Consider the following 24,141-nt stretch of genomic DNA (forward strand, 5'->3'; position numbering starts at 1 on the left):
ATTTTTTTGTAACAGGGATTGAACCCAGGGGCATTTAACAACTGAACCACATCCCCAGTCCTTTTTATTTTGAGATAGGGTCTCACTAAGTAGCTTAGGGATTTGCTAGGTTGCTGAGGCTGGCTTTGAACTTATGATCTTCCTGCCTCAGCCTCCCCAGATGTTGGGATTACAGGCATGTGTCACCACATGCTTTTCATTTTAATCAATTTTTGTTTTCCTATTTTGGGAGAAGAAATTAAGAAATGAAAATGCATTTAATAATTCTATTTAATCCTTTCTTCTGCAATTTCTCTTTCTGGTTGAAATATCAATTTTAGGTGTAACCAGAGTTTTCTTTTAAATAACTATACTTTCAATTTAAGGGAACAAGTTAAAGAAATAGCTAGCTTCTGGTGGAAATGCAGAAGGAGAAAGCTAATCTGGCTTTATGTCTCTCACCTCAGTCTTCTGCCTCTCATCCTCTCTTTCACCATTCCTGGATTATAGTGGCTGTTGGCACAAACTTAGTAGTGTTTGAGTACATGGCCAGCTGTGTCTACAGGCTGTGTCACTGAGTATTTTTGAAAGAACCCTTCCACTGTCTATAGTTCTATCTGAAGATGTCACTGTTGCCAGGAGTATCCACATATAATGCTATCTACTTCCATTTGTGTATAAAATTGTGTGACTGGGTCTCTATATTATAATGAATAAATACAATCACAGTACTATTGACTTTTATGGTAACCTGAAATTGTGTACTTCTTCAGAGGGAGGGAAGTTGATCTCTGAGAGGATAGCTTTATAAAATTTCTGCATACAATAAACTGATTGAAGCAAATCCTCTAGAATCTAATTTAAAGTTATGTGTGGCTATTTACCTGTATATATGCACAAATCTAAACAGGAATTTATGTAATGTCTTAGGAACCAGTCTTTTAGAGAAAGAGAACCAGAGTTAGCAGGACTACATGGAACAAAAGATGTATAACAAGTGACTGTTAGTTAACCCATTATCTAATTACAATGGAGAAAGAAAGCAAGTTACCTTCTAGTTATCATAAACAAATCTGTTTTATTGATCATGACATGGGTAAAATATTTGTATTTTGCGAATCTTCCATTTTCCATTACCTAAAAAAAAGTGAGAGTGAGAAAATTGATAATGTTCCATAATATGTTATGATCCTCTAAAAATCATTTCTCAATGGAGGAAATAATTAATATATAAAAAATATACATATCAGAAAATTCAAACATTCAAAAAATTATTGCTGCTTCCTTTTTAAAAGTATTTGCTACACTGCTTTAAGATTTCTTGAATGCAGCAATGCCAATCTTTAAATTGTAGATTTTAAAAAATATTGTTGTTTAAATTCAATCTAATGAGGTATTAAACTGTTGTCATTTAATCTCAGAAAATATATTAACATTAGATTACATTTGCATAGAACATGTATAAAACTCATAAATGCATGCATCATATAAATAACTATTGGCCCCCACTTTGTCTCTTCCCTGGAAATTTCACCTGCTCTATAAAGATACTTTTCTTTGCCAATCTCAGAACTCATTAAAAAATGAGGAGCAGAGTTTCTAGACAAATAGGAGCCCTGAGGCCTATTTAGACTATGTAACAATCTTTAAATTTATTTTCAAGACTACTGAAAGATTGTCTATGTATTGTCTGTTAACCATTATTTGCTCCAGAAAATATGAACATAACCATAAAAATAATTTTTAAATTTGTTTTCAATGTAATTGGCTCTGATAATAATTACTTCCTCTATTTAAAACATAGCAGGCTAGACTGTTTCGAAAGGTAAGCAATGTTAATTGTGATCATGATCCCTCAATAAAGGCATGTTAAGGATTTAGGCAAAATGTTAGAAGTCTTCAAGAAATTCAAAAAGAAGATACAAGAGTTTAAAAAATTGTGTTTCTTGAAGTTGTATCTTTAAAAAAAACTACAAATATTTAGCTTAGAAGCTAAGATGTTATTTCATAATTGTCTTGATATAAAAGGTGGATAGAATGGTTTCACTTTTAATGGAGACAGAAATAAAAAACTGAAACAGCGTGATGAGGCATGGTTTTTTATGTAATGTCTTAGGAACCAGTCTTTTAGAGCAAGAGGACCAAGTGGAATAAGTTTCTAACTTAGAAGATCACAAAAAATTGAGAAAAAGTATCTACAAATAGGTAAGGCAATTAAACACAAATATATCAGAAATTAAAAGGGACAGAGGCACAGATTTAGAAGAAATTAATAAGTATTATTAACTTACAAATTATGCAAATAAATGTGAAAAATCAGGTGAAATGGGTCACATTTCAAGAAGATATAAATTAAGAGAAAGAAGCCTCAATTAGAGAGGCAGGGAAGAACTTATTTGCAGATGACAGTATATCTAGGAAGCCAAATACATAAAACCCAGTAATCAATTTGGAAATAGAAGGAAAAAATTATTCTTGTAAGATAAAAAAGATATTTATATGTATGTTTTTACAAACAATGTGCATAAGTTATGATAGAAGGTATAATACTTTCCTAAGGGGGATAAATGAATTTTTTAAAATGAAAATCCATGCCTTATTCATAAATGTAAAAATTCATTATAATAAAGATATTATTTACCCCCTTTCACATTTATACATAACACATATATACTCTTTCAAAGTGGTCCCAAGATGGTAATTTTTGGAGGATGGGGTGGAGGTAGAGGAGGGAAGATAAGTGACTGGACAAAATCATAATAAAATTTATGTAGAAAGAAAAATATAACATCAATTAAATTATAAAAAAAGAAAGTGAGAACAATACCCTAACATCATTAATATAACTTGTACAGCTGCAGTAATGAAACAGCTTGGTGCTGGTGAAAGTTTACACTGACATAACCAATAAAAAAATACAAATTACAGAAACTGACCAATATGCATATAGGATTTATAAAAATCTTTTTATCTGAATATAGAAATTTGTGACAGCAAACGCCTTTCAAATTAGTGGGTAAGAGCATGCATTATCTAATAAATAGTTTTAGACAACTTGCTGGCTAAAACTGGACCTATTTTTCTATATACTAAATCCTGCATGGGTCAATCAGGCAAGTATACAGAGGTCTATAAAAATACTATGAAAGTAACATTTTAATAATCTCCCAGCAGGAAAATCCCAAATAAAACTAAGATCATGAAATTTAATAAAAAAACTTTAAGAACATATAAACACTACTGAATGGCAAAACAATAAGCAAATAAGCAAAGAAATAAAAGAACAGGAAAATTTGGGAAAATGTTTGTTAATACAGAGAGGTATTTCATAATCTAGAGAAGTCTATTGATTTAAATAAACCTATGAGAGAAAAATGGTAAACCAAGAGTAAACTATCTAAAGGATATGAATAGGTAGTTCAGGAAAAAAACAAAAAACAAACAAACAAACAAAAAACACAACAAACTGACCAATAAGGAGACTTAACTCAAAAAAAAGAAAATACAAATCAATTACAAGTTAGCAATTCCACTGATAGGATTTATCTTAACCAACAAGTGCCAAAATATACATATAAGATCTTTATAGCAATGTTGTGTTACAAGCAAAAAATCTAAATGTTCATTAATGAGGGACTCAATAAATAAATTATGGGGCAGCCATACAATGGGAAATGTCATAATAAAGTCATAATAAAAAGACAGATTTCTGTGTACAGATACAGAAAAAGTTAGAAGATATATTAAATGAAAAGAAATTATATTACTGAACTGATTTATGGAGGAAATCGGTAGGGAAATGCATAAACATTAGACATTTCTGAAAGAGTACACACTGATCTGTTAACAGTATTTATCTCTGGGCTTGTTAAAGGCAATGGTGAGGAGAGAGTGAAGTTTTTATTAATAATAAATATATAATCCTTTTATTATGATTGTTTGAATTGAAATTAAACTACAAAATATTTGTTCTCTTTTGTTCTACATGGTCACTTTTTAAAATCAAGACTATAAATGTTGCTTTCCTCAAAGACACCACTCCTGACAGAAGACTCTCTATCCCCTTAAAAGATTATAATCTTCAAATAACCCAAAAGCCCTTGTTTCACTTCAAGCACCTAGCTTCTATTTCAATATTATGTTAAGTTTGGGCACTGCAGTTGACCCTACCTTTTATCACTTTTCATTTTCAAATCAAATCTAAGTTGTGTCTACCAGCAATTAAACCAATTTCAATAGTTACAATAGCATCTGGCATTTTTTTTAAAAACCTAAAAAAATAATTCATGCAATGCTTTCTGGAATTCATCCAAAATCTTAAATACAACACTTAAAAAAATTAACAGATGTTATGATCATAGTAATGTGCTTTGAAACATAATAAACTGGACCTTTTGTTATTAGAGTTGATATATTTGAATAAACATCAAATATAACTCATTGCACAGCAAAATGTTGCTGAAGTCTCTATTACTTGTGTGAAAATACAGCAATAATGGCATTATAAGCAGAATCCAAGAATCTGAAACTAAATCCATAGACGCATGGGAAAGATTGTGATAGCTTATCAGCCAAATCCACCTTCTGTCACATGGTAAGGAGTATACAAATGTCACACTTTTGGTCACAAATTTTCTGCCTAATTATTTGACTTTATAAACACATTATATATGAAAGATCTATACTTTTCCAAACATCATTATATATTTTTGAACCCTGAGAATTTTAGAGGAATGGTATTGTTCATCCAAAACAATCTTTTCATTTATATCAAGAAAATGAGAATCTGGTGTTTAATCAATCCATGTAAATCTTCACAATGATCTCATGTGATTATTAATAATAAATATATAATCCTACAATTAAGTGACTTGGGTCAGTTGCAAAACTGAGCTCAGAACATTGGCTTCTTCATTTCTAATTCCAGTGCTTTTTGCTATACCATGATGTTTCCTCTTAAGGTGTCAGACACACTTCCCTCAAGGCACCTCAAGAATGTCTTTGATAATTCTAGAAGACGGTAGTTGTTGAATTTTTAAACTAGATCAATAGTATCCAATAAGTTTAGTGTTAATATCCTATATTTCTCTATCCCAAACAGATACTAGGTATGAAATGTTTCTATTAAAATAATTTGTGATACCATTTTAAAACAAATGAAGAATTAGCAAAATCAGGGTTAGAAATCACTATAAGGCCTTTGCATAAATATCAAGATTTGGCTGAAATATGAAAGGATTAACAATAGCCAGTACATTAGACATGTCAGTCTGCTTTATATGCTTTCGTGTTCAACGAAAAATATTTTTTGCCTTATTCATTAAAAGAATGTGTGATTTACCTATCATAAACTGGGAAACTTTCAAAAAGAAAGAAACAAAATAATACAACAGAAGCTGCATTCATTACATATATTTGTCAAAATGTAGAGGTAAGAATTAAAATGATTATTGGTAAAAGAATCTCCCTGGCATTTTGAAAAGTATATATGGCACTTTATATAAATGAAGTGATACTTTAAATGTAAATAAATCCAATCAAATTAATCACACATTTAGACACACAAAGAGATTAGGAGCTTGATGATACTAGTGTCAGGGTTACTTTACTAATATCCACATTTTCTGTCAGATAAATCCCAATACATTAGAAAAAGAACATAACTTAAAAAAGATAGTATCACAAACAACATTTCTAATACTTTCAAATCATCAAAATGTTATAAAATAGCAAAATTCTGAAAAAGCAAAGAAAAATATAAACATAGAAAAGTTTAAATCCCAAGCAATATAAAGTGTAAAATATAAATATATTTTCATTGGAAATATATTTTTAAAAACTAAGTGAAAATAAGAATACATAGTTTAGCAAAAACTATAAAATATGATTAATATCTGAAATTTCTGTAAGGGTCTCATAGTTTTTATAAAAAAATTTAAGACAACACCATGGGAGATTATAGGAAAATGAAATTCATCTAGATGAAAGATGAATTAACAATGAATGCTATCAAGTGATAAAATCTATTAGATAATAAGAAATACTTTTATAGATTGTTTAATTTTAATATTCAAGAGATGGGGAAAGAGGAAAGGTTTATAAATAGATTCTACTAAAAATGTGAACCATTTGTATAAACAACAAAATCCAAGGAATTACTTGAAAAATGGCAAGTGCTATCATTTTCAATTATTTAAGAATTGAACAAGTTGTTCAAAATAATCTATTTTTATGAAAAAAACCAATAATTTCTGAAGAGTAATGTGCTCAAAGTTTAGGGATAAAAGATGTCTTAATATTTCAGTTCAAATTTGAGATTTCAGTGCCATGGCAAATAAAAGGGGGTATTCATTCAAGCTTCATAATTAAATATAGTTGAAATCAATTATTTTAAAACTCAATGATTTCATATATAACAGAATAAATGTAAACAAGAATGAAGAAGTAATATTTAGGCTACCCTGTAAAGCAAGTTGATTAAACAAAAAATCAAATCTGACCATGTCATCATTTTTGGAGAGGGATTATCCCTCCTATCTTCCTCTCCTCTCATATTAATGAGCTACCTTGATTGTCAGCCAAAGCATAGCTATAGGTTATATTGACAGCTTAGACCAGAAAGCTGAATATAACCCTTTGACATAAAATCAAAGGAAAGACATTATTATATATTATATATTGTTTTCAACTGGTATAATCAAAACAGCCTGGAGAAATGACAGAATTATGCTTGCAGAGTAACTGTGCACCAACAACATCAGATTTTCAATTAACCTACCCAATACATTCTAGAAGAACCAGAGTGGGTGCATCAGTAATAAGTTCATAGTTAAAACAATCTCACTCAGTTCCAGCAGAACCTCCAAGTGATCAACATTTATTGATCCATGACATTACATATACCTGAAAATAACATTTCTTTTAAAATATTGTATAATTAGGTGCAGTCCAAATCACTAAGAACTTACTGTTTACCAATTAATGTGCAGAAATTATCATGGTATTATAACTATTCTACTAACCTTGAAAGGAAACAAAAAGGATGAAATTTAATGATGCTTTTATCTTGACAAAGAGGAGACAAATGAGGAACATAGAATTTATATAATGGAGTTCAAAAACTAGCATAAACTGGTATTCATCTGGAACAATAAAAATACAATATAGTTCTTATTAGGCATAATATTAATAATTACATATATTATCTCATTTGTTTAAATCCTAACAACAATACCAAGATAGGTAGTACAATATTTCCATTTTACAATTTGGAACTGAAATCAGACAGGCATAAGAAAAGACTAAAAATCTAGTAAAAGAAAAAAACTAGAATTTGAGGCTAACTTAGTGTAAGAATTCAGACCCTGAGCCATAGGATATTGCTGTATCTTAAATTTTTTTTTTAATAAAAAAAAGCACAGAAAAACTATAGTCAGCCTTCTATATTTGTGGCTGCAGCATCAGTAGATTCAAATAACTATGGAACAAAAATTCTTTAAAAAAATTGTATCTGTATTGAATGTGTACAGACTTTTATTTTTGGTCGCTATTCCCTCAGAATACAGTATGACAACTGTTTACATAGCACTTACATTATAGGTAATCCAGAGATACGTAAAGTGTTCAGAGGATATACTTAGGTTATATGTAACACTATGCTATTTTATAAGGGACTTGAGCATCAGATTTGGGTGTCCTTGGAGGTCTTGCAATCAATCTGCTACAGATTCCAAGGGACAAGTGTGTATATATTCTAGGAGATAGAGTAGAATTTCATTAACTGTTCGGTGGAATATGATTCAGATATCCCACAGCTCTTGCAATGTTTCAACTTTCATGTAATGTCAGGATCCTCTTTGGAGATGAGTCATATCTTATGTGTTTTTTGATTCTTACAATTTCTTACAGCTTGCATCTATCACCTACACAACCAACAGGAATAAAATTGTGAAGATTTTCACATTACAGAGTTGGCCTCTAATGGGTAATGTTTTATCCCCAATTATCCTAACAATAAAAATAATTACTAGAATTAAGCTTGTGAAGGATGAGTAGAAATCTTGATTACTCAACTCCAAACTGGAAGCCTAATATCTTGAAAAATGTATGATACATAACTAACAAGAATTCAATAAAGACTTCTAGAGTTAAGGAATGTATGGATGGCATTAATTTTTTATATGTATTCATATAAACTATTCTCCCATATCAAGCCAGCAAACATCCACTCATATATATGTAATTATACATTTTATTCCTTTGCCAATTTGAATTTTAATTCAAAGTAGCCTGGCAACGTATTCCAGCAAGGTTAACTTCCACAAAACAGCTAGCCTCCCATATTTGTATTCCAACACTGCATCTTCAAGAGATCTCTAACATACACAACCACCTCTACTTGAAGTACCACAAAAATAACTAAATGCATTTTTCTCTGTAACATTTCCCCATTTTTCTCTACAATATTTCCATAGGGTTTTTTACAGGTAAATTTTCACTGAAAAATTGCCATTAAGACAGTTTATCAGAATTATCATCAGAAGTGCCTAAGATATCAATATTATTTAAATTTATAAGACAAACAAAAACCAAAAAACATGGTGCTTCCTTTCATAGGTGACATTAAATTTTTTTAGATAAATGAGAGAAGCCCATGAAAATGAATTACTTAATTCAGCAAACGAACATTATCCTTTCACTGGACATTTAGCCAGTAACAACAAAAATCCTAACTCATTCAAAGTCTAGAATTCTAACAACTACTTTTAGCATGCACTTGCACACACATATACACACACATTTACGGATGAGTTTCATTAAACTCAGCTTATGCTGAGAATTTCTGAGTTTATCCAAAGAAACTAGGGAGAAATTACTAGGCAGACCTCCAACAAGCCAATAGAGAAGTCATGAGTTAAGCAAGCCTGGGGTGAGAATTTAGTACCTTTAGCTTAATAAGACTGGAAGACCTTCTAAACTAATATTATGAGTTTTAGTTCTATTTACTCCCTTGGTAAAAAGAGGGTACGACCCAAATGGATCTTAGATCTGAGTTCAATTTAAAAGAATATTTTAAAACGTTAAAGTGTACTCAAATTCAATTATAACAGTATTTTTCTTTCCTTAATATGTTTAGCAATTTAACAAATGCAATGAGAACAAACTTTTAAAAGTTTTAGAAATGAAATTGGTCTCATTCAAGTCACAGAATTAAAGAGACATTCATTTAAAACTTCTGACAGAGTAAACCTAAACCTTCCCTAGGTAGAACCATTACCTCCAGAGAAGATATAATTAATTTCAGTCTTATTCAAAAATTATTTTTACATAACACTGGAAGTTTGGAGTGGGGTTCCATTGGTCCAAAATAAACATTGTGGGACATACCCCTATCAAATGTTTAAAACTCTGGGCCTTACAAAATGATATGACAAGTACTCTCCAAGAGATTTTTGGTAATCTAATAAATAAATTCTGAGAATTCCATCAAAGGATAGGTAATTTCTTTTCCCATGGGATTTGCTTTATCTGAGGTACTAAGACTTCTAATTAGCCTGGGTTAACAAAATTTGGCTCTCTTCAATTTTCTTGTTCCATTCAGAAGTATCCTTCTGGAGAGGAAGAGTTACAAAATGAAGAGTAAGATCCATTAAGCCTTGTCTCCTAGTTCTTGTCCACTTACTCAAAATTTCAGATGAAGCCAGAAGAAGACTGTTCAGCACTACTATGGTGATCTGACTGCTATTTTAAGCCCTTTTTTCCCGATTAGTTGTAATTCTCATCCTGAAGTAAAAGGAAAGACTACGACGGCTGAAGGTGGTTATCTTCCAAATGTTATTAAGGCAGTGTTTGAAGCTAATTACAAACATCTGTAATTTCTGAAAGAAAAGAAATATACAACAAACAAAAACAGCCTCCCTTCTAGAACTTATATAATGGCCATTATAATATTTTTGTAAAGGATTCAAAGACAACACAGATAAAAATCAAAAAGTACCTGAAATGGTGAAGAATATACCTCCATGGTACAACTTGGTTTTCAAAATTCATAAACAATGGATATGGGAATATATATTCCCATATCCATTGTTTATGAATATTGAAATACACACACACACATATATATGTATATGTATATATATACACACATACACATACACATACAAATTTATTTTTTAAGGGGAAGAAATATTTTTAAAAAAGGAAATTCAAAAAGGTAAAATGTTCAATGAAAAAGAAAAAAGCTTCTACATCAGATACACAAGTAAAGAAAAGATTCTGGCCATTCATGTGCTTCAGCAATGAAAACTAAGCTTCTCTACATTAGGGATAATACTATGAGTGGGATTTTTTTTTCTCAATCTTTAAAAGGTAATAAGTTGGTTTCTAACATCATGTTAAATGAAATAAGCCAGTCTTGGAAAGTCAGAGGTCACATGTTTTCTCTCATATATGGAAGAAAAAAGGGGGAAAAATGGGATCTCACAAAACAAAAGGGAGACCAGTAAAGTAGAGGAAGGGGATATTGAAGGAAGATGTGGGGGGAAGGAAAAGGGAAGTAGTTAGGAATAAAACTGACCAAATTATATTTTATGCAGGTATGAATATATCACAATGAATCCCACTATTATGTATAATTATAATGCATCAATTAAAATGTTAAAAAATAAAAACAAAGTGGTGATTCATATATTTGGATCAGAACTGAGTGAATAAATTTATAAGAAAATTTCATAAATGGTACAGACAAAGGCTTTTGAAAATTTTCAACAGTTTCTTATACTTCTCTTAAATGAGCATACTTTTAGAAATTTATATAAGTCCATATTTTACTGAATATATTAAAAAAATCCTTGCAGGATTTAAGGTACTTAACAGGTTGTTGAGAAATGATAATTGATAATTGAAAAATATAATAAGCTCAAGACAAAATTACAGACATATGAATACGTAGCTAAATCTGACTATTCTGTTTTAAAAACACAAATATCTATAATATTTTGAATGTTTACAAATTTGAGGATCTCTAAAATCCTGAGAAATGATATAATGCCACTTAGTAGAAATCTTTTACTGTTTCACTGCTTAGAAAATGTATATACAATGAACAAAGTTACATTAGAAGCCAGTTTTACAGAATTATTAAATGTGATTTTGAACTAATGTTTGGAGATACATTGTTGCTATATTTACTGGTTGGTATGGAATAAGTGCTGAAATAGATTCATCCTATTGAAAGATAATAATGAACACAAAAATGTTCTATCTATGCAAATCATTAATTATTCTAATTCTCAAATACAGACCTATTTGAAACCATGTTTTATTCTTTGATTCAGGCTTTTCTATACTACTTTATACTCAGGCATTCATCTGTTGAAATTAAAGATTAATAGTTTAAATATTTTAATTGATCTTCATTTACCCCAAAGGAGCTAGAACTAATGAATTAAACTGATTTTTAAAATTTATCCATCATAATCATTTGATCTAAATTAATAATACACTTAATATCATTTTACTTAACCTCATGGGACCTGTAATATTTTGAGGTCATTATAAATTCATTTGAAAGGAAATTTAATAGTTTATAATTTAAATTTTTTCTTTTCTATAAAAGAAAAAAGCTAAAGCTTGAAGATGGTCCTCTTCCCATCACCAAAGCAAAGTTTAATGCAAAATTTCATTATAGGATTTAAATGAGACAGAGCAATAGCTATTATATCAGTCGTTTTCTTCTGTATATATGACCTTGAGATATAAATACATTAACATGTTTTTCATATGAATATTAATATCTTAGTCACAGATCTACAATGACTCCAGCTGTACATTTTAATAACACAAAATTGCATAAATAAGTGGTCTGAACAATTTCAAAAGCTAAAATTTATAAAATTCTGATTAAATTGAAATTTATTTTGACTTGTTTTATAAGGAATACTTCAAGTGAGCAATATTATTCTGAGCTTACATCTGATTTATCTATATCCAACGTGAGTGCTAATTGGATATAGATAAATCAGATGTAAGCTCAGAATAATATTTAAATTCATTTACACTCTTAAACACCTTGGTTATTCATCCATGATCATGGGTGTGCACTATTTCAGGATTTTCACAGCTTTTTTCCTGCCATTTTTCAAATGTTATTCAAGAGTCAGGGAGACAGTGAAAATGAATCCCTCATGGTAATCACTTTCTTAAGGAAGAATTTTCTTCCTGTTTACTACACATAAGCAATGATTATGTAGAAATTAGAGTATTCATAAAGTTAAAGGATATGAAAGGTATAGTATTATATAATCAATGTTCAAAAACAGCTTTCTCACTAGACTTTCATTGTAGATTCCATTTTAAAGTTCTAATTAATTATACAGCCATTAATAAACAAAAGAACTATTCACCTGATTAGAATCTCAAAGGGGAGCTTAATTCCTACATATATGATGAGGAAAAAGATATTTTTGTCCAGTCATATATCTCCATCAATAAAACACAGGTATAGAACAATTTTTAGTGTTCAATTTTTCTCCAATAAATCTGCATTTTTTTTTACAATACTGGAAATCCAGTTTTAATCTTTTGTCTAACAAGCTTGAAAAGATTATTTCATTGTGCCAGAAAAACAAAAAGAGAAAAGGGCACAGGGACGAGAGGTGGGAGGGAAAGGGAGAGAGAAGGGAAATTGCATGGAAATGGAAGAAGACCCTCATCGTTATACAAAATTACATATAAGAGGAAGTGAGGGGAAAAAAAACAAGGGAGAGAAATGAATTACAGTAGATGGGATAGAGAGAGAAGATGGGAGGGGAGGGGGGATAGTAGAGGATAGGAAAGGCAGCAGGATACAACAGACACTAGTATGGCAGTATGTAAAAATGTAGATGTGTAACCGATGTGATTCTGCAATCTGTATACAGGGAAAAAATGGGAGTTCATAACCCACTTGAATCAAATGTATGAAATATGATATGTCAAGAGCTATGTAATGTTTTGAACAACTAATAATAAAAAATTTTAATATTAAAGAATATATTTTACTGCTTTTTCTGGAGGGGGTACTAGGGATTGAACCCAGGAATGTTTAACCACTGAGCCACATCCCCAGCCCTTTTTATATTTTGTATTTGAGACAGGGTCTCACTAAGTTGCTCAGGGCCTTGCTAAATTCCTGAGTCTGGCCTTGAATTTGCAATCCTTCTGCCTCAGCCTCATGAGCAGTATGATTACGGGTGGATACCACCATGCCCACTCATATTTTGCTTGTAAGGGCTAAAAATTAAAGAATGATAAAAGAAGACCACATCAGTGAAATGTGCTAGTTACTATAACACTGTTTAAAATCTTACTGCCGGAGAGATTTTAAATAAATGTAATTCTACTTCCAATTTCTTTTCATTAAAATGACAAGTTGTTACTGAAATAAACAGAACTTTTTCCAGATATATTAATAATAAATAAAAGTCTATTAAGGTCATCTTTATGAAATGATATCAAAAAACTTAAGTATCACAGACCAACCACAGGAAACTCAGTAAAAATGTCTTGAAAAACAATAGTTTTATAAAGGTGAAATGTAAGAAACCAATGAAGGCATTTCTAGGCTTTTCTTTCCTACAATATATATAATAATAGCTTATGGTCTATCTGTTTCTAGTAGAGAAAGTTTTTGTGATTTTGGCCAAGGGTGAGAGAGTAGTAACAAATACAAATTGATGCCAGTACTATTTTAATGGTCATTATTTTTATTTTCTTACTCCAAAAAGATAAGAGTACTACTATGATATCAACAATAAATTCTTTGATATATGTATATGCCTTAGTCTTAGTAGGTATACCTTTGATTTTATTTTAATTTAAACGAATGCTATACAAGTAGAAATGTCAGAAGAGCCAATTATTTTTTACTGCTCCTCTTTTACTTTCGAAAAGCACATTATTTTAAAATCTAGAGTAGTTATTTTCAAAGAATGTAAAGAATGCAGGTTCATAGAAATAAAAGTTTGTTTGATAAACTTAAGAATTAAAAAAAAAAACACCTCAGAAATGATGTGTTGAAACAAACCAAAAGTTAAACAGTTAAGGGAATTAGCTTGTATGATCTAATATAAGCTTAATTTAAACAAAGTGCTTTAGCATATAGAAATCTTCCTCTGTTGATCCAAAAGCACAGCAGTCATGGGGATTAAAACTTATGATACTAATAATTATTCACCTTTTAGTAGTCCCCCCCATTAGTACATCTAATTATTAGTACATCTGATAAACTAGGGAACTAGAACAATAGAATTAAATTTATCTAAGTTGAAATTCCAAAAATACCTTTAGAAAACAAAACATAAAAAGAATTTGTTTCTAAATCTTTCAGAAACACAGGCAAAATTCCCCTATATTACCCAGAAAAATATATGTTTATTATAAATATCTTACTAATAATTCTGAATTTATAAAATTTTATAATATATAGTAAATAGATATGTAAATTAATAAGCAAGTATAATGACTTTAAAAACCAACTTTGTTCATTATTTCACAAAAATTCACAATAAAACAATAGAAAGTGAACCAAATAAAATAGTATTTTTCATTCTTAGATTATAAATTATTCATTAACATTCCATGGCAAATCAGATATATTTAAACCTATTGCTTTGGAATAGAACAACAAATTCACACAGCTTCAAAAGTAAAGTATGTTTATTATTATTAAAAGAAATTTGACAAAAAGTACCTTTAAAATGATAAATAAATCTAAAAACATTGAATGACCATTACTATTTTTTCTCTTTTTTTACACAACGCTATTACATTACAGCCCAGAAAATTTACATAGAACAATAAAAAGAAGGCATTGTGCTAACAAATGTAAGTGGATAATTAAAATTAGTGAACATTAAAAGCTATATTTAAGTCTAACTTTAAATCTTAAGGACAAACTTTTTAATACAAAAGCAATGAAGTGGATAAAAGAAAATCTACAATATGGAATGCGCCCTACTTTGGATGTAAAATACATTTTTCTCTGTGCTTAAGATAATCCAATTATATATTGCTTTATCATGATATTCAGAAAAACATTGGAAAGGAAATAAAAGTTTTTTAACTCCCTAAAAGTGGACACATAGAGGTTATGATAGCAGTCATACAAAACACACTAATGAAACATTCCAAGTTAAAAGATAAAGAACATGTGAATGTTAACAATTTAGATCTGACTAATCATCATTATCCTTCTCCTCCTCCTCATCACTACTGCTACTGAGAGTCAAAATCCATCCCCTGTAGAACTGAATTTTCTGAAAGCATGGTAAAGGAAAAAAGAAGCACAGAGGTTAGTTAATTATGGCAAATTTCTTGGAAAACATGTAAAAAATATGAAATGCTAAAGGAGTTAAAATAATTTAAAGCAGATTTTTATGGCTGTGATTCAGGTTGCAATCATGGATATAACATTCCATAACTTAATAGGCCTAAGATAAAACTGTGTTGACTTTTATACCCTCCATGTATAAAATGGTTTTATGATATCAATAAAGTATTCTATGAATATATTAGAATTATTCTACGTCTCTAGTAGATGTAGGAATTGACTACTAGGAAGCACTATAATAATATGCTGCTTTCTAGATAGAAAATTACTCAATAAAAGTATTTTATATTTAATTATTAAATATGGGCAAATATAAATTAGTGAACAAAGAGCACCTTTTTAAGAAAAAGAGAAACATTTTAAAGTATCAAATTTTTTCAAAGGCTCTGTCATTAAATCATTTAGATGAAACCTAAGCAGATGAGGTTTTAAATCTAGTTTAAATCATCCAATTATTTTCCACAGCACTAGTATTCATATATTTTAACTCACTCACTAATAATATAGTAGTTTCCATTTAAAAAAAAATCACTACTATTGCTAGAACAACCACCTACTTCTTAACACCTGTAAGAGAATAATACTAATTGTAAACATATTAAGGTAGCTGGAGAATTCTTATAGGTATTTTCAGCTTATACTGTATTTAACTCTCTTGCTAAACAGTAAGTTCTGAGTTTTTAGTCCCTGAAATAGCTCTTGTAGTAATAAATGCTAAGACTGGAGTATTAAAAATAATATGCATCTCTGGAAGTACTTAGAAAATCATGCCTTTAAATCCCAGAGTTTAGAACTTCATAAAACAATTAGTAAAGGCATGGAAATAAGTTACTTGTCATTTAAATCGTCAATTTCTCAACCATGAGAAATTTTTGATAACTCATAGTTTTTTTATATATTATAATCTGTTCCATTATAATAATGAGAATTGTATATTTCTAAATTCTCACTACTCATTCTTATTTCCTAGGAAATCTTTAATAATAGTTTTGTTAGAAGTATTTTTAGTTTTTTAAAAGGTGATTTGAAAACTACTCAACTTTTAATCTAGTAAAATGCTAATAACATTTTGTTTGTGCTCTGACAAGATAAGTCAGGAATTGAGTAGAAATGTTAAACAGTGTTAGCCAATGTCATTTTTGCAACTATCTATCTTCAAAGAATGAAACAATGTCAATGTAGAGATTTCACAATAAGTCCTTAGAGCACAAGCTTTCAACAGACTGCAAATATTGTGACACTTTAAGGAACAATTTAAAATCACAGCATAATATCACTTCACTAAATAGTGTACATTAACTCTGTGGTTACATTTTAATATACTAGGCAGCAGGCTCAGAGAAAAATGGATATGTACATTTTGTGCAATATTATATATTCTACATGAAGTAGGTAAAATATTAAAGTTTTAAATCTTTACCCTGGTTATTTTAAATATGACAATATTTAAAATATCAAAGCTATAAAGAAGTGCCATATATTCATTATTACTGTAAGTATTTTTGAATCCGTATAATGTAATAACTACTGGTATGTTTTCAAGCAAATGATTTAATTTAGTATTCCACATCTAAACCACAGAAACAACTTTAGATTGGTATAGCTTAGTATGATCACCATGTTACTTACACCAAAATCCAGATAACAATGTCTGACTTATCAAGTAAGAAATTGTCTGAACAGATAAAATATTCTACCTTCCAAATATCTAGTGTTTCAGAAGCTAACCTCCCTTACTAAAAGATACTGGCTAGCACGTGAACTACACATCAAATCTTCCAAGGTTTTACACAGACTACACTAGGAACAACAACATCAACAAAAACAAAAAACAACCACCACCAAAAAAAAAAAAAACAACCCAGGAAGATGATCATGGCCATTTGAACATCTTCAAAAGTAAATCACAAGAACCCATGAATAATCTACAGTGGCAGTGTTCCTGAGTTTTGTTTTTATTTATTTTCAATTAGAGATAAGGATTACTTATATCTGGTATAAAAGCTAGTAGTGGTTTAATTAACTGAAGGAAGTATCCTAAATAGAAGTGGTCTAACTGGCTAAATATGTACCACATGCTATGAGGATAAATAAGGCACATTGGCTTTGAATAAATGTAGCAAATCCAGTGCAGAGCTAAGAATATATAAAAAGATTAGATTCACTAAAATTCTATTAAAAAGTTACCAATACAAGGCTTTTCTTTATATTCAAAATACTGAAACAGCTGTATGTAGTTTGTAATTTTAAGACTAAAATCTACTGTTGGCTTTCACTTGCAAAGTCATGCATTAATTGTTTTCATATCAAACTTTTTGATGCCTGTAAAAAAGAAAAAAAAATCTTACAGTAAATAAATGTATTTTAAAGCCTAAGTAAATATAAAACACTTAAAAAAGGAATTAATCAAAATTGATCAAAGTCCAGATAATCTAATATATATTTATAGCATCATATAGGTACTTAAAAAAAGATCTAGCTTTACTAATTTAATTTTAATTTATAAGACATTTCTTCACTTACCTGTAACATTTGATTTCCAGTACCATCCCTCAACCTGTAAGGTCTGATAACTCCATCTTCATTAAAGAACCGAGGAGGTCGTAGACTCTCCACTTCATAAGATTCTGTAGCTCTAGAGGAAAAAAATATAAATGAAAAAGTTATTTAAAAAAAAACCTTGTAAAACACTATAAAATGTAAATACTAAAAAAAATCTTCTTTCAGATAAAATAAAAATACCACATCACTTTTCCATTTTTAAATTTGCTTATATGATATAATGTAAATTCTCTAGAAAAAATATAAAACTATAAAAAAGTTTGTTAATAGGTTCTCTTGAGATAAAAATCAGAGCATTTGTTTCCCTTTAATACCTTTGGTTTCCTCCAGTACAATTCTAATTATAAGTGTGGATTTCAGGCACCCTTTTTTCTCTTTTTGGTACTCAACCACTGAGCCACATCCCTAGCCCCCAGCCCCACCCCCCTTTTTTTATTTTGAGAAAGAGCCTTGCTAAGCTGCTTAGGGCCATGATAAGTTGCTGAGGCTCACTTTAAAAGTGCAATTCTCCTGTCTCAGCCTCCTGAATTCCTGGGATTATAGGCATGCACCACTGTGCCCTAATCAAGACAAGGAAATTCATTTCTACTTTTAGTGTGATAATAGTTCTTTTTTAAATTTTTGTTGATTTTGAACATCTTGAATGCACAATGAATTTTAAACAAGAATTTCTTTTCTACTCATTGTTGTGATCATATGGCCTATCTCCATTAAACTTATGGTGTTAACAATCACATGACATGATTTTCTAAAGTTTGAATATTTGCCTATTTGGGCTTAATGTACATGGGCTTAATGTTTGTTATCTTAAACAATGATACAGACTGATAAATTGGCCAATTAAAAGCAGAATAGATAAAACAAAAACCAAACAAAAATGATCCAACTAAATAAACATTGTCCAAAGAGATTCACTTTAAAATCAAAGCTACAAAGGTAGAAGTAGAAAGATGTAACAAAGAATGTCATGTGAATAGTACCTAAAAGAGAGAACTGAAGTGGCTATATTAAAACCAGAAGAAAAAAAACAGCATTAAATAAAAAAAATTCTCATTATATGCACAGAAGAGTCCTTCAATACATGAAGCAAAACACTGAAAGAATTTAAGAGAAAAGATAATCTAACAGTTCAACATTTAAATACCCTAATTTCAATAATGAATAGCAACTGGACAACATGAGTAAGGAAACAGAAAATTCGAACAACACTATAAACCACCTAGACCTGACATATCTGTAGAACTTTCAACCCAACAATAGCACAATACCTATTCTTCCCAAAGCCTCATGGAACATTCTACCAGATGGACAGACAATATTTCAAGGATGTGAAATATGTCTCAAAAAATATAAAAGTACTAAAAAGACACAAGTATATTTTCTAACTACATGGAATAAAGATAAAATCTGTATAAAAAAAGAAATTTAGGAAACTAAATAAAATTGGAAATTAAATAACAAGTCTTAAGTAATGAAAGATCAAAGAAGAAATCACAAGGGAAATTCACTACTTTGACATGAATGAAAACAAAACATAACATACCAAAACTTAGGATGAACAGCAAAGAGAGAGTTCAGAAGGAAATTTATAAATGGGAATGCCTATTAAAAAAGAAGATTTAGGGCTGGGGTTGTGGCTCAGTGGTAGAGTGCTCGCCTAGCATGCACAAGGCGCTGGGTTTGATCTTCAGCACCACATAAATATAAAGAGATTGTGCTCACCTAAAACGTAAAAATAAAATACTTAAAAAAAAAAAAGAAGATTTAGAGTCAACACTTAACTCTTTTAAGAAACTAGGAAAAGAAAAGCAAACTAGATCCAAACCTAGCAGAAGGAAGAAAATAAAAGAGCAGAGCAGCTGGGTACAGTGGCATACACCTGCAATAACAGCAATTCGGGAGGCTGAAGCAGGAGGATCACAAATTTGAGACCAACCTTAGCTACTTAAAGAGGCCCTAAGCAGTTCAGGGAGACCTTGTTTCAAAATAAAAAGTAAAAGGGCTGGGGATGTAGTTCATTAGTGACATGGCCCTAGGTTCAATCCCCAGTACCAAAAGAAAAAAAAGGGGTTGGGGGAGGCAGAGATAAAGAATAAGATAAACAATTTTTTGAAAAGACCAAAAAAAAAAAAAAAAGACTAAAACACAAAGCACTAGGTAGAAAGGAAGATTCAAATGACTAATACCAGGAATGAAAGAGAGAATACTGCTACCAATTTTACAGAGATAAAAATACTATGAATAAGTGTAAATTAACAAATTAGACAATCTAGATTAATCAGACAATTCCTAGAAAGATAAAAACTTTTGAAAGTGACTTAAGAAACAATCTGAGAATTAATAATTTAAAAATTTACCAGAAATAAAAGTTAGAGCCAATGGTTTCACTGATAAATTTTAACATGTGTTTAAAGAAAAATTAACATCAATATATTACAAATTCTTCTAAAATTGTCTGTGAGGACAGTATTTCCCAAATATCAAAACCAGGTAAAAACAGTACAAGAAAACTACAGAACAATATCCCTCATGAATATACAAAAATACTATGAAATGAAATCCAGCAAAATATGAAAAGGATTAGAAATCATGATGAAGTGAATTTATTGCAAGTATGTAATACTGGTTCAACATATGAATCATTACTAAAATAGATCATATTAATAAAGGTAAAACAGTATCATCTCAATAAATGCAGAAAAAGCACGTAATAAAATCTAACATCATTCCATAATAAATACAATTGACTAGAATATAAGGGAATTTCCTCAACCATCATGATAAAGTATGCCTATGAAAAACCCAGCGTTAACACCATAATTTTTGATGAAAGTCTGAAAGGTTTCTCTACAAGCTCAGGAGTAAACAGGAATGTCTGCTCTTAGAATGTCTAGTCAACACTGTACTAAAGGTTCCACTGAGTGCAATTAGGTAAGAAAATGTAACAATATGATATCCATAACTAAGCCAATCAAAGAAGAAATAGATAATTTGGACTTTATCAAACATTTAGTAATGTTAAAAGACAACACACAAATAGGAGAAAATAGGGTTGAGTTTCGAGAATATATAAACAACTCTTACAACCCAACAAGAAACACCCAATCCATTAAAAAAAAAACAAACAGAAAAAAGGGATTAGAACAGAGAGTTCTTTAGAAAAGATATACAAATGACCAATAAGCACATGAATGATGACAGACATCATTAGTCATTAAAGATATGCAAATCAAAGCCTTAATGAGATACCTCTTCATACCTAATATGTTAGGTATTTTAAAAAAAGAATAAAAAGGAAGATTATAAGTGTTAGAAAAAAATGTGGTGAAATTATAAATTTACTTTGCCTTTAAGGATGTAAGATAGTATAATTACTATAGAAAAGTCTGGCAGATCTTCAAAAAGTTAAATATAGAGCAGTCGTATATTTTTTAAAAAAATTTTAAATTTGTTCTAATTAGTTATAAATGATAGTAGAAGGCATTTTACCACATCGTACATAAACGGAGTATATCTTCTCATTCTTCTGGTTGTACATGATGTAGAGTTATACAGGTTGTACAATCATATATGCACATAGGGTAATAATGTCTGATTCATTCTACTATCATTCCTACCCCCACAACCCCTCCCTTCGTTTTACTCCCCTGTGTCTAGTCCAAAGTACCTCTATCCCACCCTGCCTTTATTGGGAATTAGCATCCACATATATTAGGGAAAACATTTGGCCTTTGGTTCTTTGGGATTGGCTTATTTCACTTAGTGTGCTATCCTCCAGCTATAATCATTTACCTACAAATGCCATAATTTCATTTTTCTTTAAGGCTGAGTAATATTCCATTATGTATATATACACCACAGTTTCTTTATCCATTCATCTGTTAAAAGGCACCTAGATTGGTTCCATAGTTTAGAGAAGCAGCCATATTGACCTAGTAATTCCACTTCTAAAACATAGGTCCACACAAATACTTGTACATGAATTTTCTTAGTGGCATTATATATATATATATATACACACACACACACAATAAAATATTAGGCACAAAAAAGGAAGGAAGTTTTCCATTTTTGCTGTAACATGAATAAATCTTGAAAACAGCACAATGCTAAGTGAAAGAAGCCAGCTACAAAAAGGCCACATGTTTTATGATTTCATTTATATGAAATGTCCAGAGTAGGCAAATCCCGTTGACTTCAGATTTTTTGACTCCAGACTTGTGAAAGAATAAATTTCTGTTGTTTAAGCACCAGGTTTGTGGAAATTTGTTACAGTGGCCATAGAACACAAAAAAATAGTATATAAGGGATTTATCCACATGATTTCTTACAACTTGGATGTAAATCTGTAATTACTGCAATAAAAAAAAAGGACTATGTACAGGTTAAGTGATATTCTAAGTGCTATGGAAAAGGACAAGAGCCACAACTATATTCACAGAACTTACATTTAAGCTGTAGACATAAATAAACAAAGTAAAATATATAGTATGTTAAAAAGTGGCCAAAAGATAAAGAGACAGAAAACTACAGAAGGGAAGGGAAATATGAAATACGTGGAGTCAGGAAGGGGTCAGGAGTGGTCACAAAAAGTCTCAGTAGGAATATAATTTCTGAATAAAGAAATAAGCCCTGCTAATTACTGGGGAAAGTATATTCGAAGCAGAGGGGACTGAAAAAGTAAAGAAAGAGGAACATTATCTTCTGTTGTGTACCACATCTGATTTTCAATTTAAACTTATGATATCCTCATGTAGGATTAATGGAATGGGGGGGGGGGCGCAGGAATTTCTCTTTTCTCCTAAACCATAGTAAAAGCACCAACTGCCTGTTTCTTAGCTTCTGAAACATCACTTTCTCGATTATTCTCCAACCTTACTAGCTGTTCCTCTCCTCCTTTACTGGGTCCTCCTTAGTGCCCTCACTTTGCCTAAGTGCCAAGTTCTTGGGCCTCTTTCATTTCCATTCTCATTCCCTAAGTGATCCCATTAAATCTCATGTTTTAAATACTTAACTGTAGCTTGGAAATTTCTCTTCAAATTCAGACTCTTGCATGAAACAACTATTTGGGTCTCCATTTGGATGTCTAAGTGGTAATTTAAGCTTAATATATTCAAAATAAACCCTTGAACTCCTCTTTACCTAAAAGTAACGATAAACCATTGTTCTAGTGAGTTCATACAAAAAAACCTCATAATTATCCTTGATGATTTTCCTTTCATATCTCATATCCAATTAATCAAATTAATACTACCTTCAAATTACACTCATAACATGACCTCCTCTTACGATCTCTAACACTATAATGGTTAAATCATATCATCTCTCTCTGGATTAGTGCAGAGCCCTTTTAAGTGCTCTACTGTTTCACCCCAAATCCACCTGTGGTTTATTCTTTGCCACCCACATCATTCTTCTGGGTTCAAAACCTTCCAAGGACTTCGCTTCTTTCTTAAAAACTCTAAGTCCTTACATTGGCTTGCCAAGCTCTGTGTGATGAGTCCCTACTCATTTTCCCTGATAACATCTCCCAACGTTTTTTGGGCTTACTAGTCCTGCTGTCTCATATAGGCCAAGCATTCCTTCATTAGGACTTTTTACTTGCTTTTCTTTCTGCCTGGATTCTCACATGACTCTTACTTCTTTCAGGTCTCTCCTCAAATATAATCTTATGAGTTCACTGAAGTGAATTGACCCTGAATATTGTATTTATAAAACAGCAACTTTTCATCACTATCATTTTGGTTCTCCCATTTTGCCTTTTTTTTTTTTTTTTTTTTTTTTTGTACTGGGGATTGAACCCAGGAGTATTTAACCACTAAGCTACAATCCAAGTCCTTTATATATATATATATTTTTTTTATTTTGAGATGGACCTCAATAAGTTGTTGAGGCTGGCTTTGAACTTGTGATCCTCCTGCCTCAGCTTCCTATGTTGTTAGAATTACAGGTGTACACCACCATGCCTGGCTGGTTCTTATCCTTGATCTACTTTTTCTTCACAGTATTTTTCACCATTTAGCTTATATTTACCAGCTACTTATTTTTGTAAGCTGTATCAAGACAGAAACATTGCCAATTACATTCACTTGGTAGTTCTTTAAGTAACTGGAACAGATATGATAACTATATATTACAGAAATACAAAAAAATTTACTTGTGTATTAAATAGCTCATTAACTATGTTTATATGATCTATTTACTTACTCTTGTCTTTCTCATCTGCC

General features: G+C 30.5%; 1 protein-coding gene across 6 annotated transcripts in view; it reads right to left on the reverse strand.

Moving 5' to 3' along the window:
• Vps13a (vacuolar protein sorting 13 homolog A) overlaps positions 1–24,141 on the reverse strand; it is a 255,843-nt gene that overhangs the window by 32,992 nt on the left and 198,710 nt on the right. For 3 of the 6 annotated variants that reach the window (XM_071600547.1, XM_071600551.1, XM_071600552.1), the window contains 2 exons: positions 17,876–17,987; positions 1,031–1,116 (listed from right to left, as the gene is read on the reverse strand). In XM_071600547.1, coding sequence (XP_071456648.1) covers positions 1,031–1,116; positions 17,876–17,987 — 198 coding nt within the window. Of the gene's footprint in view, positions 1–1,030; positions 1,117–7,005; positions 7,122–14,687; positions 15,279–15,520; positions 17,675–17,875; positions 17,988–24,141 lie in introns of those variants that run through there. The other 3 variants (XM_071600550.1, XM_071600548.1, XM_071600549.1) reach the window with 3 other exon arrangements.

The sequence above is a fragment of the Marmota flaviventris genome, chromosome 13 (genome assembly GCF_047511675.1).
Source record: "Marmota flaviventris isolate mMarFla1 chromosome 13, mMarFla1.hap1, whole genome shotgun sequence".
NCBI classification, from domain to species: Eukaryota; Metazoa; Chordata; class Mammalia; order Rodentia; family Sciuridae; genus Marmota; species Marmota flaviventris.